This window comes from Diachasmimorpha longicaudata, chromosome 2, assembly GCF_034640455.1.
Source record: "Diachasmimorpha longicaudata isolate KC_UGA_2023 chromosome 2, iyDiaLong2, whole genome shotgun sequence".
In the NCBI taxonomy this organism is placed as follows: domain Eukaryota; kingdom Metazoa; phylum Arthropoda; class Insecta; order Hymenoptera; family Braconidae; genus Diachasmimorpha; species Diachasmimorpha longicaudata.
Window position 1 is genome coordinate 6,065,377 of NC_087226.1, and position 19,315 is coordinate 6,084,691.

At 36.6% G+C, this 19,315-nt stretch overlaps 1 protein-coding gene across 1 annotated transcript; it reads left to right on the forward strand.

Annotated features, from left to right (window-relative positions):
• The first annotated feature begins 10,209 nt into the window (after positions 1-10,209).
• Positions 10,210-11,162, forward strand: LOC135172531 (uncharacterized). Its single transcript, XM_064138584.1, has 3 exons — positions 10,210-10,333; positions 10,453-10,762; positions 10,850-11,162. Exons 1-3 carry the CDS (start codon positions 10,216-10,218, stop codon positions 10,875-10,877), a joined length of 456 nt encoding a protein of 151 aa, XP_063994654.1. The 5' UTR covers positions 10,210-10,215; the 3' UTR covers positions 10,878-11,162.
• The last annotated feature ends 8,153 nt before the right edge of the window (positions 11,163-19,315 follow it).

A 19,315-nucleotide genomic window follows, 5' to 3' on the forward strand; every position in this document is an offset into this window, starting at 1 on the left:
TCTTGAGGCGAAAAAATTAAGAATTTAATTCAGCCACGACCTGTTGCACAGAACAGTGGAGGATTGACCGTCGGCTATCGCATGGGTATCACGTGGTGTTTATTTCAGCCATATTATTATCAGTGGCCTACACATTATTAATACACACCCGACATTTCCCCTATGATGCGTTAAAAAATTATTTTGATATTCTCTTAATTGAGTTCGAATACAAAAGTGATAACAATAATCGCTTATTGCCAGACTGAACCAATATGAACTAACTTATGATATTGTGCTGTTGAATTCTCATTTTCTCCCATATAATAATTCTATTGTTCAAAATTGGATGCAACAATACCTCGAATCCCCCTCGAGCTCCAAAATTATTTGCATATTCCTTTCAAGTTCCCTGCGAGCAATCCAAGTTGTCAAGTTTTTAATAAAAATCATTCGCTTGATCATTTTGAAGCTCTCGTGGCACTTGTAGTAGTTACCCTCTATTAAAACAAAATAAAATCACTGAATTATGTGAATACACATGACAGACGGAAATGACATGGAAAATAATAATTGAAAAGTGTATTGTCAGTTGATTAGAAAAAATAACTATACTATATGCAATGCTAGAGCGATTTCCCACTTGTTCCACTCAAGCCAATTAATCTCCCCATTGAACTTGTGATCTTTGTACTACTAAAGCGGAACCTCGGTGTCTGAACATCAGGACTACCACCCTCCATCAAAATAATAAGTTAGAGTTTGGTAAAATTCGTAACTAAGCATTATAAATCAACGCCCTTATATGCGTAACCAATATTCGTAACCAAGTATGCGTGTCCAAGTCGTGTGAAATGTTTTACCCCATGTTCACTCACAAAACGCCGTATATAGGCTTGTATAATGCACCACATCATGCTCCCACCCCTGTGATATAAATGGTTTTCAACCCCTCAGTTTAAAATTTCCTCCGATCGCTATTATGCATTTACGTATCGTGTTAGCTTCTAAATCGTTATAAAAACGATATCCGCTTAACTCATCCACAAGTCGTAATACAATATGAACAAAACTTTTATAAATAAGAATTACTTGGCAGTGGAAAAATTATTTTATTCAAAAAATTAAATTGTCTAACATAAGACCAATTAATAAATATATACCAATAAATACCAATAAATACCAATTTAATAACCTTTAAAAATCGTTTATTTATCACACATGAAACACGTAAATAAAATTTTTCTAATTTAATCAAATGATTCTTCTGAATCGAGTGCTTCTTCTACGTAAATTTATTTCTGTATTTTCAACACTTAATGTCACTCAGAGCAGGTAAACGACCCAAATTAATTAGCCCCTTTTTTTTAATCTCATTACGCGCATAATAGTTATCAGCCCTTGCACAGTCAGCCGCGATTCTAATGTTTAAATATAAAAATGCACCTTATTCGGTTGGTCGGCACTTGCCCTCGTGATGATGTGCCGCCGCCACGCACAGCTGGGGCACCTGTTACACTGACGGCGTGTAAGGTGCAACGTTCCCCTGGTGCAGCCCTTTTTTTTTATATTCATTTTTTTTCCCCTCGTGTGTATAATACTACAGCCCTCTAGAATAGATCATTGGTCTTTCAGTTCCACTAATGATAATACCCGCCACAACGACTCCCCACGAAAAATTTAATATATTCCTCTTTTATCTCACATATTAGCTGAATTACTCTACAACTGCCGTTGGTTAAAAATTTTAATTCCCATTCAAACTATCCTTTCCTACCGTTGCATACGAAATTAGCTACTTAAAATTCAAAAAGGGCGGGGGGGAGTTCATGTGAGAGTAGGTTTTTTTCACTCGAATACAGCAACAACGCGAATGGTTTCCCCAGGAAATAATTTTCCAAGCAAAAATCAATAGTTCATATTCGGTTAAAAACTCGTAATTCATTTAATGTAAATAAATATACATACTGAGCAGGTGCCATTGTGAGATAATTAACTCGGAAGAGGATCGATTATAATACTGACGCCAATTAAGTGACACCTGGACCTCTCAGCAATGTTTCTGGGTCAATATATCATTTATTGCATAATTTTATGTTTATCTAGTGAAAAGCAGTAAATTTTAATTTGTATTTTATCATGTTTGCACATCATTTTGCATGTTAATTAAAATTTTTTTATTGCATCTTCATTTTTTAGAACTCTTGGGAATTTTAACAGCGACCAAGTCACGTGAAATTTTCAGCCCCATTTTCTTAAATTGAAGGAAATTCAAATTTGTAATGAAAATAATGTGAACAAGTTTATCATGAGAAATTGAGATGTCATGTTTTGTAAATGTGTCATGAACTATTTACAAATTGGTGATATAAAATAATGTAAAAACTCTTTTGGGCGGGAAACACATGTTAGAATCAGCTGGTATTCGCCGCTATGGAGAAGCCGAAAACCATGCCATCCAACCGTTAAACGCCCTTCACCCTTCGTGGCATGCACACATGGCCCTTAAGTGCACTTTACTACATTCCCCATTTCACATATATACATATATTTCTTCAGAATTTTGTAGTGAGAGAAGACACGCATACCTTATATACAGTGCATTTTTATTAATGGCATACATTATCATTGCGGATATGCAAAAGCACGTACTATATACGAAGAGTTCCTTCTACTTTCGTTCATCCAATGACTGATTCCTTTTACGCACTGGCTATAGATATACATATATATATCTGTCTGTACAGGGTGTAACGGCCGCTTCGTGTCAACGGTTCTGTGGGCACCTGACGTTTTAACGAGTCCTCCGGGATATCGTCTAGTATATGCAACTCGCTACAAGACCCTCGACACTGCCCATCTCGTTATACTCACCTGACTAGAATTATTAGTGGATTTTTCCGTAGCTCAATCAGTCAATATTACCCAGCAGGGAAGAAGGTCAAATGTTGGACCGCCTCAAAAAGTCAGAAGGCTCTTCGCCCTTTATTTTAAAAAATTCACAGGTGCAGAGGACTTTGAATGGATTGACGAAGTATAGAAATATTTTAAAACATGCAAACACCAGATTTGACATGTTAATGTACCGAAAAAAAATCCAGGAATGTCTTGATATATCAACAGACTCCCCGGGAAAATTCATCTCAAGAGACGGAGAGGAAAATTCTGGAAAAATGACGCACCTGTTTCGTAATCTGCCAGTCAAAACAATATTCGGTAAAAATTACGGAACAATTACGCATTTGTTCAATGAACTTTAAGGAAAAAACTCACAATGGTCAAGAAAAAGTGTGGAACGTTCAGTGAAAAAATGCGTAACTGTTCCGTCAATTTTAGTGAATATTGTTATAACTGATAAATTACGGAACAGACACGTAATTTTTACAGAATTTTCCGAGCAAAAATCGGAATAAGTTTTGGCCCAAAATCTGTAAAACTAATTACTACAACCGAATATTGAAGCGATATCCAACTATTCTGCAGGTCTTGATGTATCACAGGTTATACTTCAACCGAAGCAAATCCAATTATCCTTAATTTTCCACCTGAATGAGGAATTCCATGAACAATTCGCTGTTAATTAAATCTAAATTAACACCATTCACACGAAGAGAAAAATTCTTCGAAAATTACGGGTCTGTTCCGTAATCTGCCAATCAAAACAATATTCGGCAAAAATTACAGATCAGTTACGCACATTTTCCGTGAAGTTGCAGGAAAAATTGCAAAACGTACCAGAAAAAATACGCAACGTTCAGTGAAAAACTGCGTAACTGTTCTGTCATTTTTACTGAATATTGTTATAACTGACAGACTACGGAACAGGCACGTAATTTTTCAAGATTTTTTCTTTCCCTGCAGGTGTTAAGTATAACTCCAGTGTAATTTCCAAAAAAAATCTCCCAATATTGCTGAAGCATATCGATTAACATGTCCTTCCAGGGAGTATCGATCTACCTATTATCTGTATTCTAGAGGAGGAGAATTGAAGAAGCCAAGGGGGCCTGAATCAACTGAGCAGCAGACACGGCCGCGGGTGATTACGTCGGCTGTCGGAACTGTCTCCTCCTACCCGCGGCGCCCACTGGCTTCTCATTGGCCGCCTCACTAGCAAAGGAAACCGCCACTGAGTTCTCCGCATCTCTCTCTTTCTCTTTCTCGTTTCAAAGTGTACTCTTGCTTTAACCGTATACACAATCATATTCTTCGTTTGTATATTCCATCCAAAAGCTATCCCTTCTCTCGGTCTTTCCTTTCTGGAGTCTTTTTTTCTTCATTATCTACTCCCCCTTCGCTCATTGGTGACTTCCTGACTGAAAAACATCAACAATTTCATTTTCAGATGACTATCTGAAGGAAGTTTTTTTTTTCTAAGCTTACCAACAGCTGAGGAATACCTCACCCCTCCCCCTGTATCATCATGTATTAATTTTTGACAGCTATTTGAGCTGTCAATGTGCGCCCTTTTCACATCCGAAAAAACTTTTTCCATAAAAATTGTAATAACATGTACAAAAATACAAAAAATCTAATGCTGTAAAAGTAAAATTTCTGGGGATTTCTCCTAAAAATTCTGACAATTTCAAGAAATTCTCTGAGAAGTTCGAGGGCTATTGAGAGTGCTTGATATGTGTGGACATCTGTATATAGCTGTTTTCAGTCCATCTCAGTATCTTATAATTGTTATGGTTTTTCTCTGAACAGTACCGAAATGTTTAGAATGATTTTAATAAATAAAACTAGAGAAGAAATAGAAAGGAATGAATGGAGAAGAGCCTTTTGTCAAATGGGTCTAGAGTGTGAAATCTTTGGTCACTAAGAGTCAGTGGATCTGGAGACATCATACGAGAAAGATATACTTTCTGCGTACGATAATAAAGAATTAAAATTGATAGTTCGTCTCGAAATCGTTTTTATATTTTTGAGACAATCCCTATCCATAATCCAATAAGGGCAATTAACGTAATGTTCGTAAAATTTCCACTGTCAACAGTGGAAATTTCTCTGAGTGCATATGGACACGCGCTGAATGATGAAATTTTACTGAATTCGAAAGGAGAATTGTTCTTTTTGGCCGCAATATGGCTCCAAGACACTCTCATTAATTAGTGGGTTCAAACGGTAAAAATAGATACTGTAGGTGGTTTTTACATAATCGATGATTGAGCACGAATGCCAGACGTTTCGAAATAGAGCTCGCGAAAACTCATGCCGTTTTTTTTTTCTTTTCCAAATTTTTTTATCCTCCGGTATTTCGCAATGATGATGTCGGTGGTTCAACCCGCTCCGTGACGCGTTTCGATTTCTATTTTAGCATTGGAGGAATTAAGAGATGTGTCTCGAGCAAAATTAGGGAGAGTGATTCACGGTTCACAAGTCATTGCAATGACCATTTGATTTTATGTTAATAGAGAATGTCAAAATCTCGAAAGTTGTTTCGACACTGAGAGAAAAAATCATTTTCTTGAAATGTCTTTCTGTCCGAATGAGATTTCCAATACTGAGATCATGATTTATATCTGAGGATCGTGTGATCGTGTTAATCAAGTTAATTAATGAATCCCTGGGGACAGCACGTTTTTCATTAGAAACACACCACATGTACCCTAGTGGAAAATCCAAGGTCGGGGCGTTACATACTTGATCATAGGCTGATATCAAATCCTGATCAGTGCCTGAGAGTGGCCTGACCAGAATTTCCACTCGGGTAACTCTCAGTACTTCGGAAAATAAAAGGAACTATAATTATAGAGAAGCTCTAATCTTCCCACTTAAATGTATCTCGAAAAGATGTACCTAATATAGACTATCAAATCACGTTCATTTAAAAATTAACTAATAAAACGATGATAATTAGTTTCAATAACATTCCCTTAACAAAACGAGATACTTGTGAATATTTTTCAGCCCCTAAAATACCTCTTAATAAAATAAAAATGATTGGCTGAATGTCAGAGAAGCAGCTGCCTGAACATCTCAATTTCCATATCAAATTCAGATTAATTTTCCTATTATTTGGACGTTATTCAGCATCTGAAAAATATTTACAAAAAGATTTGAATTTCAGATATTCGTTTAATAATGATAAAAAAAAATAAAAACAACACTTCTACCTAAATCGTCGGAAAACCCAGAATAATTCTCGGTCTGTTCAAGAAGTAATTCATCGACACGCCATTTAATTTATCGAATACGTATCGAAATTCATTGAAAAAAAATCTGTACAATTATCAACATTCTGGAAGATAATGGAAAAAGCTAACAGATTTGTACGGTACCTCACCACGATTGATCGGTCATCTATCATATTCCGTAGAAAAACAGATCATCAACGACGAGAGTAGTGGAAGAACGACATTCCCACGACCATCCGACGATGATTGAAAAAGTAACCGCCCAGAGAAGAATTATGAAGTAACAAACAAATGTGCCTACGGCCTTGGGGGTAAAAGCTACGCGGCTTTGATTTGTGCGCTCCACCGGAGAAAATTAACCGTCTTGCTTGATTTACTGTCGCTGAATTCTTACGAGTTGGGGAAATAACCTTTAGCCCTTCACATAAAGGAGCTTCGTCAGGAGAAGGGACGATATTACGATATCGCAAGTCTATAAAAACGATCAGCGATTGAGGTTGTCATAACTACTACACGAGGGGTGCAAAGTGGTGGCTACGAAATTCTATCGGATTAAAAATAGTTTTTCCCCGAATTTCTGCGAAAATTTTTCCCAAATCCCCAGAACTTTCACTCGAAATCCCCAGACAGTTGACCTTAATTGACGTTAATTTTTTTTTTGTAACCAGGGGATGGTAATTTTTGTAGTACTCATCCGAGAATTTTTACAGAAAATTATCTTCCGCCTTCATAGAGAGCAATTAATCATGAAAGTAAAATGTACTTTTCCTACTCTACAATCTAAAAGTTGATAAATACGGCAACACCTGGTGGCACCTGTTACTTGGTCTATACCGGCGACGAGGAGAGGGGTTGTCCGTCTGTTCGTCCATGACATAGCAACTTTAAATATCCAATAAATGTTTGAGATCGCACACCTGAAAACCTGCGGCTTACTTTTTCACTGTCATCCTCTCCTGCCGTAGACAATCAATTAATTGATTTGGTGTACATTTTCCGATTTGTTCGGCTTGTATTCCGTGAAAGGAATAGTTTTTAACTTTTTCGGTGTGATGAGATTTATATAGAATCTCCCATAAATGAACCTGAGAGAATTTGTGGGTGGAAAATCGTACCTAAACGGTATTATCTCACTCCAATTTCGCAACATGGAGAGAAAAATTCGGTAAAAATTACGGAACAGTGACGTATTTTTTCACTGAATTGTCCACTTTTTCTAAAACATTTTGGACTTTTCCTGGAAATAATTTTTGTAATTGTACCGAATACCTGTAATACCTGTAATTTTGCCAATGTGTTGTCATCCTTTTAAACGCTTCTGTATTATAAATAAATAAATAATAGAACTGTTTTGCAGAAAAATGAATCATTTTTCATGAGAAGGCAAAAAATTCTTATTTCTTTCAAATTTACTAATTAAAAATTCAGTTTATTAACGATATTTTCCCCTAAACATAGAGTTGTTCTAAATTGTTTTTAAATTCTTTATTTAACGTTCAAATAATTCCGTCTCAATGAGCATAACATCACTTTCGAAACCGAATAAAAATGTGCAATTATATTTATAAAAATCACTATCACAATCGCCAGCGGTGAAGTCCGTTTGCAGAATCACTTATTTCCATTTTGAAATAATCAATGGAATATCTCGCATATTAGATTCTCTAAGACCATTATACACTCTCTTGTTCTATATAGAAAGAGCCGAAAAGGAGAAGGGAATTGCAGTATAAAAAAGTGATAGAAAATAAAAAGAAAAAATGAATTGGTTTGGCAGTGCTATGCATGTGGAAGTGATGATTCTATACGCGCGCCAAGGTGTTCAGACCACCCTACGATTATCGCACATTACCTGGTCAGCTCCTGGGTATCCACGATACCTCAAATATACCTTTCACTCCTCGAGAAAGGATATTGCATTAGTATTCACCAGATGAATAATATTTACACGTGGAGAATATATAACAGCAACATCGGAGAATGAACGAGTTTTGCGGCTGATGTTCAATATTCGCCATTCGCCGCGATGCAATCATCAGCCACTATGATGCCATTAAACTCCAACCGAAAGGTGGTAACAGGGCACCCATGAATCGAACATTCATTATAACCCTTCAAGATTGAATTTTTGATGATGAATCAGTGCCCGATCTTGAAAATAAGAGTAGCACTAGTTCATCAAATTCTGAGAACTTTGTCATTTTGAACGGAGACTGAAATATTTAATAAAAATTACGGAAATTGTGTTTATTTACCGATTACAAAAGTGACTGAGATAATTGACTGAGAAAGAAGACAAAAATTACTGAGGGCTCGGAAAAAATTCCAAAATAGTTCTGTCAAATTTTCCTCCCCTCGATGTTGCTCTTAACTGAATTAATTTTTATTGATTATTTCTCTCTGTAAAGGAACTAAATAAATATTTTATGTTGCTTTATATGCCTCTGTGGATTACGAGTGTACATGGTCTTGTATCTAGAACCAGACATTCAAAGTAGATACGATAGAAATATCAGGGTTTAACTAGCAATGGCACACAATGACTCTCAGAGTGAATAATTTTTTGTCATTTTTTTACATTAAATTTCGTAAAATTAGTTGTTTGCGTTCTATTCACTAAGTCATGACCGCATGATCATTGATATCAGTGTCGAAATAGTACTTTCAATTGTCCATGATTTCATTTGGATGCTATATAAATGTCTGGTGGAATTTTTAATTGGGAAATCGTCATTTTAGGCAGAAAAGAAAAGTTGAAAAACAAACCATGAAACTTGACACAATTATAGCGAGGAGAAATCGGTGGAATGGAAGATATCTGATGGCTGTTCTAAGAATGAAAATCCTTCTGTGTGACATGTTGAGAAACTATCTAATAAAATGCATTTTATTCACGTGCTTTTTATTATGTCAAGAAAGACATGAACAATATCGGAACGCGACGACATGTAAAGGCCCGAGATCATATAGATCAAGATTAAATAAATAAATAACTATAAATTCTGTGTAATTCAAAATTAATCTGACGTGTCAATGCTCTCGTCGATGGAGCATTTATATTTTGAAGATGAAAGCAGATCTGATCGCAAGATTAGATTGACTACTGGTGTGGGTTCAATAAAAGTAGTCACTGAGGTCAGAAAATAATGCAAAAATTTTGACTGAAGGCCTTCGGGGGGTGGCAAGGGAACCATGTTCCTTCCAATAAATTCTGTTCAACCTAATCTAACCCAAGAAAATTAATAAAATAAATTTTGTACTTTCAGCCAAGCATTTAACGAAAAGTCAGAGAGCATACGTAATTGAACTGGGGGAGGCAGTGAAATGCTGGGGAAGGGGGTAAAAATCGGTGAACAGGAACCATGGCTGGTTGCGCTCCCTCACTGAAAGACTACATATACATGTATATGGAGGATAGGTACTATGCAGTTTGTACCACAGGAGACGCCGGACATTAATCCTATTTGGACGGTAGAAAAACGCACGAACCTGTTGCTTGACACACTCAATCACAACCAGAGAAATTTCTATTTTTTTTCACTCCTAGAAATACTCGACACGAAAAATCAAAAGGGATTACCCTCGAGACGTGAAGTGGTAACGGTCTTTGTTAATGCGGCCACAATGACAGTGATCTCCACGGGAATTTCTGTCATCGGCATCTGCAGTTGGTGTTGAAGTGGTAACGGTCCTTGTTGATGCGGCCGCAGTGATGCCGGCGATCTCGTCGGTAATTTTTGTCAGCCTCATCTGCAGCTGGTATTGACATCCTAATCCATCACATAGTGATGCTATTGGGCTATACACTTCCTCAGGCTTCCTGTGAGAATTTACGTAATTTTTAGGAATTCTATTTCCTTAATTTATCAAAATGATAGATATGAAAAGTGAATGCGGCGTATGTGTATGATTATCCTCATATAATGGTTTACTTGACTTTCTCTTATTTTTCATTAAATGTCATCAAAGAAAGGCACTTTGCCATTTCTAAATAGTTTTTTTTGCATAACATCCCTACTTTCTTCAAAGGAATCGATGCACCGGCGCAATATAAAAGAAGAAATTTTCCATTCCCCAAGTTAAATCGATAAATTCATCGAAGATGAGGATTCACATTATTTTATTCGTATTGCTATTCGTTGCAGATGAAATTAAATGGAGCAATTCCGTTGAACCACCGAAAACCGTTACGTTATCAGATGGTGTGGCAGAAGAATCCAGTGAGTATCCAGTGAACAGAAATTTTTCGAGGAAATTTTCTCTCGAATATTTAATTTATCATTTTTCCATTACCAATTACTCAGCCTGTTTATTTATTTTTTTCGCTTCTCACTTTCAGCGAATGATTTGGATGTACAGAAAATATTGGTTGCTATTAAGAATAGAAAGTTTCAAGATGATGATACCAATTTACTGGAATTAATGAAGAAGGGAGTTAGTGAGGCGGCAATGTTAATTAAAGAAAATCCAAGAGCATCGCTTCAAGCAGCACATAAAAAAGCCCAGAATTTAGTTTCCAATATAACTGCATCATACACCCAGGCAATCTTCAAAGCGAAGTCTCCAGCTGAAGCAAAGAAAACTCTGAAACGATTCCAAAAAATTATTGAAAAAATTGTGGATTACACGAAATCTGGACTCTATTTGCCGTAATAAATTTACAAAATATATATCACCCGGAAGACTGTGCTTAACTATTTTGAATCATAAGAATGGAATATTTATTTATTTGATAGTACTGTTGCAGTTTTACCTCTACACTAGCCAACAATACAATTCATCAGTCATTAAAGAAAAATGAAAAATGGCGTTCTGCCCCGATTTGAATCGAATCTGGCAGAAAAAAATCATGAAAAATTGGTCTGAAGCAATAATTTAAACATAAAAAGGTGCAGATAAAGAGCTCACAATTTATTTCTTTGAATTCAAGTCAGAAACTAAAAAAAAATTGGAGCGCTGTTAAAAAAGCATTATAAAAATTATGAACTAGCTAAAATTTGTATTTTCTATGTCACAACGACGTGAAATAAAAAAACCTCTGAAGTAAAATTTTCTCCATGAAAAATTGTCGTGAAAAAAGAATTTGTGCATAATCACGGTGTAGAAGAAAATAACACGAGGAGGGGGATTATTCTTGCTGACGTATTAGTCAGGCAGACGATCCATTGTATCCCCTGACTGTGGGCTCATAATCTGGCGATGTAGGATCTCCAACCCGAGCTGACCGGAACTGCGCCTATGCTCTCGCCGGAAGTGCTGCTGCCACATGTAGTAATATAAATTATAATGCCCTTACGGTGGTTCTTTCTTTTTTTCCTTTTTTTCAACTCCTATAAATTTGCATTTCAAACACCGGAATGGTATTGTTTTGTCGAAATTGCCAAATTTAATTTTCATGGAAATAAATCGTCACCCGATGTTATTAGTTTTCCCTATTATTTATTCGGGAGCAGATAATGAATGTAAATATATTTGTAATTAAATTTAAGTCGACAGTATTTGAATATATTATGCCTCCAAACTACGATTTACGAAAAATTTGTTGATAATATATTTCATAAATAGGGGGATATGCAACAGAGCAAACTATTTTTGTCCTTTTTGTCGTAGTTTTTTCTACTTTTTTTACAACTTGGAGATAATAAACATCACGCGAAAGGTATGACTACTGCAGTGGCTAGATACCACCAGCCGAGAACACGAAACACAATGCTGCATTGTCTTGCGACAACTTTGTACGATGAGGTACCAAACTCTGTGTTAAATCATATCTCTCAAGAATATTCAATCGGTGGATTAAAATTTTTCAGCTTCGGCGTATTATTTTTTCGCCTGTTAAATACCAGCAGCATTTTAAAATAGAACAACACGCAATAAAATTCATTCGAATTTCACATTCCATCTGGGCTTATTCATTTTTCGCAACTATATGAAAAAAGTGGAGAAAGGAATTAAATTAAAAATGCCATGCGCGTGCTTTCATCGTGAGGAGGATACGGTGATAAACTTCATCTCAAGTACACAGCAGTATAACTTATCATTGCTATTATTATTTTTATATTAAACAAACGCGGAAGTACACATGCCACTGTCTCATATGGTTTTTGATGTACAGCTTGTTGATGATCTGGACATAAAGTTTCTGACCATGTCCAACTTATATGTCTTATCGCTGTGGGAATGGCCCTTGCGCTGTTGGAAATTCAACGAAATTTCACGGAAAATATGATGGACTTTCTCAGCAGATTGACATTCAATTTAATCGAGGGGAAAGGTAATTATGAACTTGTGAAGTTTTTGGAGAATTGACAGTGAGACGGAATCATCATAATTTTATTGAATTTTCCAACAGAACATGAATTGTAAAGAAACTATGGAGCATTTTTTATTTGACTTTTTTATCACGCGGCTGAACGCGCGTGCCATAATTACAAAATCATAATTGAAAATCTCAACATCAACTGAATTTCGAATTCAAATGGACGACTAAGACGCCTTTGGGCCAATAAAAAATAAACGTGACGAACTTTCGAAACATTGATAGTCATCGATTTTGAGTGTACTAGACTCAAAAAAAACATGACAGAAAATTTCAAAATAAGTGCATCCTGAATTCAAATTAACCGCCGTCTAAGACGACAGACTTTCAAAATATCGATTCTTATCAGTGTTAAGTGTATATTTTTTAGAATAGGATTCCAACGGAATATTAGTGCAGGATTAAATTCTTCAATGATAAGATTTCCTGAAACTTCAGTGAAAATTAAATACGACCCAGAATTTCTTGGACTCGACACAGAAAATTGAGACGAAATTTTTGAAAAGTGTATTACACCCAACGAAAAAATAATTGAATAAAAAATAGTCTTGCCCTATAAATAATCAAAAAATAACTATCGATCAATTTGTTTTTGATATTGACATAATTTCGTCATCAAAATAGTAATCATTTCTTTGCAATGACGAAATAAGTTTTGCAATTCTATTGCCGCATTGAGAAATCGCCAATTTTTTTCGCAATCATTCCGAACACAATCAAATTAACGGACGAACATATGTTAAATTAGCTCAATATGTGGCATTCGAAATTTTGAAATGATCATTAAACCTCTGCGTTTTTTTTTCATTTCATATATTAGTACTTTTTTCCCCTTTTTGTTTCAGTATCCTTCGTAGTTCTTTTTAAATAACTGTAATGAACACAATTATCGTGTGCGCTGACAAGCAGAGTATGACGAGTCGTTGTTATATTACGGCACGGTGAGGCTCTGAGACATGTAGGAGGTGCGGGATAGGTAGCGCGTGGCAATACACCCCCGTCCGCCTACCCGCACTGGTTTATTCCTTCTCCAGCCCAACACACCTGAGTTGGTGTCCTACACCAACGATAAAGCCATCGTGCCGACTAACTATAGACTTTCTTATTCGTTCTCCACACGATATAACGCTCCTTACGCATGCTGAACGTCCCCTACCCTCCCCCGGAAGACTCTACCCTGGAGAGGAACTGCGGGTCAGAGACTTCGGGCATATTCACCTCCTTCGCCACGAAGCCCCTGACAAGCTATGCAAACACTTGGCTCGTGCCTAGATACGTCAGAGTTTCTTGATGAAGTATCATGTCAAAAGAAAATATGCATTTCGCCAATCAGAAGCATTTTTATATTTTTATTACTTGGAGAACAGATTTCCCACGTTTTAATGAATTGATTCCTAATTAATAACCATAGTTTTTAACATATAACAAAGGCTATTACAAAAAAAGTTCTTGCATTAGGGCAAGTAGACCAATTTGACCAATTATTCCCAAATGGCTATGAATTTTTCTTTCTATTTTTGATAGCGTATCTTGAGTCCCACGAGAGGAGGTGAACACGCGATATTAATTGGTTCGGGGGAGTGAATGATACCGGAAATATTTGAACTTATAAAAAATAGTTGATAACATAATTTTTTACTACTAATTTTTTAATTTTTTAACTGAGATCCTGATCAGATCTTGATTCTTAATTTTATAAAATCTCTAAAAACAGTTGAAGCCAACCGATGATGATCTGAATGAGTTGTATCTTTCAATAATTATCCCAACTGCCCTTATTTCATCGCTTCTTTGATCGGCTGATATTGGTAAATAAGTACACCTCGAAGAGATGAACTGCGTTTAGGGTTGAATGATCGTAAAAATCGGGCTGTCGTCAATTGAAAAATCACTGGAGCTATAAGAACAAAATTACCAGATAGCAGTTACCAAGGCAGAAGCAGGTGTAGGCGATGATCGTGACGATGATCCTGCCTCAGATCCGGTAAATACGCGGTGATGTTGGAATAATTTTCGGTAACAAGTGGAGAGAGAGAGAGAGGGACAGAGAAACCCAAAGTGATGATAAAAAAAATCTCTTCGCCGGGGATTTTTCGTGGCTTTATTTGGAGGGCACGGTCGGCGCCGATGTGTTAATAATGAGAAACGTGGCTAGCGCGGAGAGTCGAGTGAAGTAGCCTCGCTTATGGTCCGATGGTGCCCGAGGAGCATAACGATTCGCAGAGCATAACGCCACGAGCCATCATATCCTCCTTCCAGAAAGGCCTCCGCACGAGCTCGCTGGAGTCCTCTCCCTTCCCCAGGTAAGCATCACCATATACCCCCCTCAGCGTGCCATATTCCGTCTTCTTCCAGCCATGAAAGACCCGCGCATCCCGTTCACTACATAAAATACACACAAACACATATATATTATTACACCCGCGTAGCTCACAACGCGTATACCTACTTCCGCGAACTAGATCGCCGGCCAGATATTAGGATCGCGGGCCTACCATTGCGGCAAGTGGTCATTGTCCACTCTGCGCAGGAAGTTCCTCTCTACCTTTTTCTCTTACTCCTTTTTACCCCACTTCCACCATCACCACGTTACCGAGAGATTTTGGACGGATAATTGTAGTGAAACTCTGGCCGTTTGCCATTGTGTCAAGGGTTCTCGAGGTGTAGATAATTGCAATGGACGAGAATTACTGAATAACGAGAAAAAATAACAAGAGTTGGGAAATATATATAGCACTATGCCATGTGATGTATTAGATATTGCAGACGCTAATTGTTTTTTATTTGCTTTTTTACCTACGAATGAAAGCTTGGCAATCGCTCCATTCTTCCATTCTTCAATTTTACGGACAAAATTCCGCAAAGTTTTAAGTGATTTTTTACGGGATGTCAAGGGGTTGACTGGACTCAAGGGGTAAATCAAAATCGAAATTTTGGGGACGAAGTTGGTATTGGCTGTAACCACTATTGATTTAATTTAAATTTGATTTCCAAATTTTGGTTTTGATGCCTGCCATCGACTTGTGTTAACATTTATACACCTGTTGTTACCAAATCCAGAGACATCGTTGATTAATACTGCTGGGTATAATTTCTAATCGACCAATTCACGTCGATTTTAAGTAGAACAATTGATGTCAAAAAATTTGTCAGATAAATTTACCTATCACATATCTTAATGCAGAAACATTTTCGGTAAATGGGGTCCTGTAAAATGCTTATCACACGGGATAAAATCAAAATCTAATGCTCAATGTTTAGGTTAACGTTTCAAGAACCAAATTTGTTAGCCAAATTTTAAAAAATTACTGCCATTGGTGAAAATCGGAAATAAAGAAGACAAATTATTCATCGACTAACGATCCTAGTCCCGACAAAAGGGCTAGGCCCCAGCTTCTATTTTTTTCATTCTCCCTTTATTCAGTTATTTAAAAAATGTAGGAAAATCCGATAACCGCCTAAACTTACAAGAAAGAAAACTAATGAGTGCATGCGTGTGTGTATGTGCGTCTCAGTAAAAAAAACTCCTAGGTTATGTGATAATTAACTACCTTTACATTTTGTCAGTTTTTGGCGGGTTGGAAACGTTGGTGGAGACGAGTACCTCCGTGTCTTCAAATTGGAAGTAGGAGCGTCAGGGCGGCACCTGACCGGAAAGCGTCACAGTCAGCGAATACAGCCCCGTTCTTTCTTCCTCTTACTTTGCCCATTTTTTCTTTTCCTTTTTTTCAACTTTTACTCCTCCTCCGGTATTTCCTTCTTCGTACGTTCCCCAAAGGGGTTGCAGCGTCGATGGAATTATCATGTAATAGCAGCATGTTAAAAAAAATGGAAAACATAATTTATAAATTATTCTAACGAGATACAAACTCTAAGGATAGAAATTCAGATGATCGCTTTGATGAACGAAGTGAAATAATCACCGCAAAATCCATGAGTCTGACAGCACGCGTTCAGGGAAATTAACGCAGTTGCATCCGCTACATACGTTACTTTTGAATATTCCTTATTTTCACCTTTTCCACCCAAATTTTATGGAAAAAAGCTCAAAAACAATCCTTCCTAATTAGTATTTTAATTAAATTTGACCTCCCAAAATGTTAGTATATCTTTTAAATACTTATTTGTTGTCAATGAAAATTAGAACTTGTTCTTAAAATGGAGGATCACTTTTTAGGACGTGGCGATAACTTTGAGGATTTTTCCAGATTTACAGTGAACCCCCAGTAATTCAACAAACGAAATTCAATAGTAACTGAAACGTGTAGGAACATTTCACAAGGACTCATTGTGTTGATGACCATTACATTCATTTCAAAAGGGACAAAAGTTCCATTCCACTGCATTTACAGGTTTTTTTTCACGATGACTATGTAAATTAGTTCAATCACTGGACGGCTCCGAATCCGATTTTGATGTTAATCTTCAATTACAACGGAAACGTTGATTTTCACACGAAACAAAAAAAAACGGCTGTGAATGACGCCGAATTTTTAGTAACTTTTTGTATTTTTTAGTAATTGAATGTATGGTAAGAGTGGAGCTATTTTGAACTACTTATAAAAGCAGGATGTAGAACATATTGGTGCTTATGGGATGAGACTGTCTTCATCCAGAGACATATATTTCCATACAATTGAAACTATTGGTAACGTATCTTATAATATCTCTATTATGTGTAGTTCACTTACATTAATATGTACATAGCACCATTATATACAAATTTTCAGTGTTGCCTTGACTCAACAGGGTATTAACCCAAAGATATTCGTTGTTTGTCTTCTAATATGATGGAAATTGAAAAGATAAAATTTTATACACTTTAATCATGAACGTTGGTCGAAAACGATTCTTTCTCAAGGTATATTCAGAGGACGGCCCGATGTACACAGGAAATCTCAAATGCACCCACCGAAACACCCCGCCCTCAGCGGACTCGATTTAATGTTCCGTTTCCTATCTGCTTTGCGATAAGGGGCCCAACAATTTTTATAGAACACAACGTCCGTCGCAATGGTATTTTTATTACTATAATGCCATCCTCGTGAGTACAAAACAACTATCATTCAAAACTATCATCTAAGAGACCGGAAAATGTATATTTGGTCGAAATACTACTCGTATCGGTGGAAAAAAGGAAAAAAAATGTCGAGATGAAAAAACTATACATTACTATACAATACTTTACAATAGGCTTCCTGCATGATTTTTTATATTTTCTAATCTTAAATTACGGATTTGAAGACATTATTTTTTATGTAAAAACGTTCAATATGTTGCGCATCCGCTGATAATTAATTTTTGAAACACGGAGATTTCAAATTCTTCGATGTTGAGAGACACCTCTCGCACTATCAACCAATGAAGTATTCCACGGCTGACTCTGTGACTTCCTGACCGGAAAAAAGCCCTCGAAGTCGACTAATTTTCAAATAATTATCGTGAGACTTAAGACGTGAGAATTTTCAAATAATTATCAATAATTTTCTCTGCGTTATCCAATTTTGGGATCTTTAAGTAGCACGATGGTTCATTATTCTAATAAGTGCACTGAATTTCTTGAATTTTTTAGCCCCAAATGTATAATATTTTCCGGCAAAAATGACTTATGACATTAATTTTATAGTTTTTTTTGCACAATTTCATGATACAAATAAAACGTATTTTAAAAAACTTGTTTTCTCAGTACAGCATAATTTTCAGACGCCATTCCTTCACCCAGTGGGCGATAATTTTTTGGGAGATAGCTTCATCTAGTTGTATTGCCTTACATATTCATTTTTCTCCCAGCTTTCATATGCGAATTGCATATGCATGAGCCTGTATTCTGTTGGTATTTTTACGAATATTTTTCGTTGTAAAGAGGAACATATCTCATCAGTTATTTAAAAATCTTTTTCCTTCGTTTTATTCAGCACTGGACAAGGATTTCGTTGTATTAAATCTAGGTCCGCGAATCGCGAAAGGCACATAGAAAAGCCAACGCACTTGCGCATTAAAGGGCAATTAGCTGCGGCTCGCGAACACGCTGATGCCCGGAAGCGATAGAACAGGCCGCGCGTGCCATCCTTACCTGACTTACTTTACCCTAGCTCCTTATATCCGACACTACACACATCAAAAGTACCAGAAGAAATGACTATTGGCCTTCGACGAGCACATATATTCACGCAATAAAGCATCAAACAGCTTCTACATGATTTTTATTATTCTGTGAAAAATCGTCGAGTACTGTGTGATTTTCTCGCCAGAATATTTGAAAAAAAAATTATTGTTGCTAGAAATTCATTCTTCCTTTTTCATCCACCAGCCCACCATCCACTAGTAAACAAGTATCTCCGAGTATTTCATGTATGCCGCATCGTTTGGCATGCTCACCGGGTCTTGTGCTGAAGTATATATATATAGAGAAGCCACACGCGATACTAACACCCGTTTCACCCATTCGGCGGTACAGAATGAAAGAACATAACTGGCGTATCCATAAAATAAAATGGAAGCGTTATCCACTTTATGCTGATCGATTTGCCATGATTTTATAACTTCACCTGTCTATTCGCTAGTCATGGAGCCGACAAATAGCCCTGGATCAAACAAGCCGCGATACTACTCGTATCTATAACAAAAAGTTGAAAACTCTAGTTACAGATGCAATACATTCAGAACAATCATCCCAATACGGAGGCTTCAACTAGAATTTGTCTTGTTGAATTTTATGATGTTCTCAACTGGACGTGAAAAATTCACCTGCCCTTTGTTCACTTTCTTCAGGATTTTATACCGAATATTCCAAGACTCGTGCAAAGAGGGTAAAAAATTTATTTGAAGTGTTTTTTCTTCACGGTGAACAGGCGTGGAATGCATGAACAATAGCTCGATGATA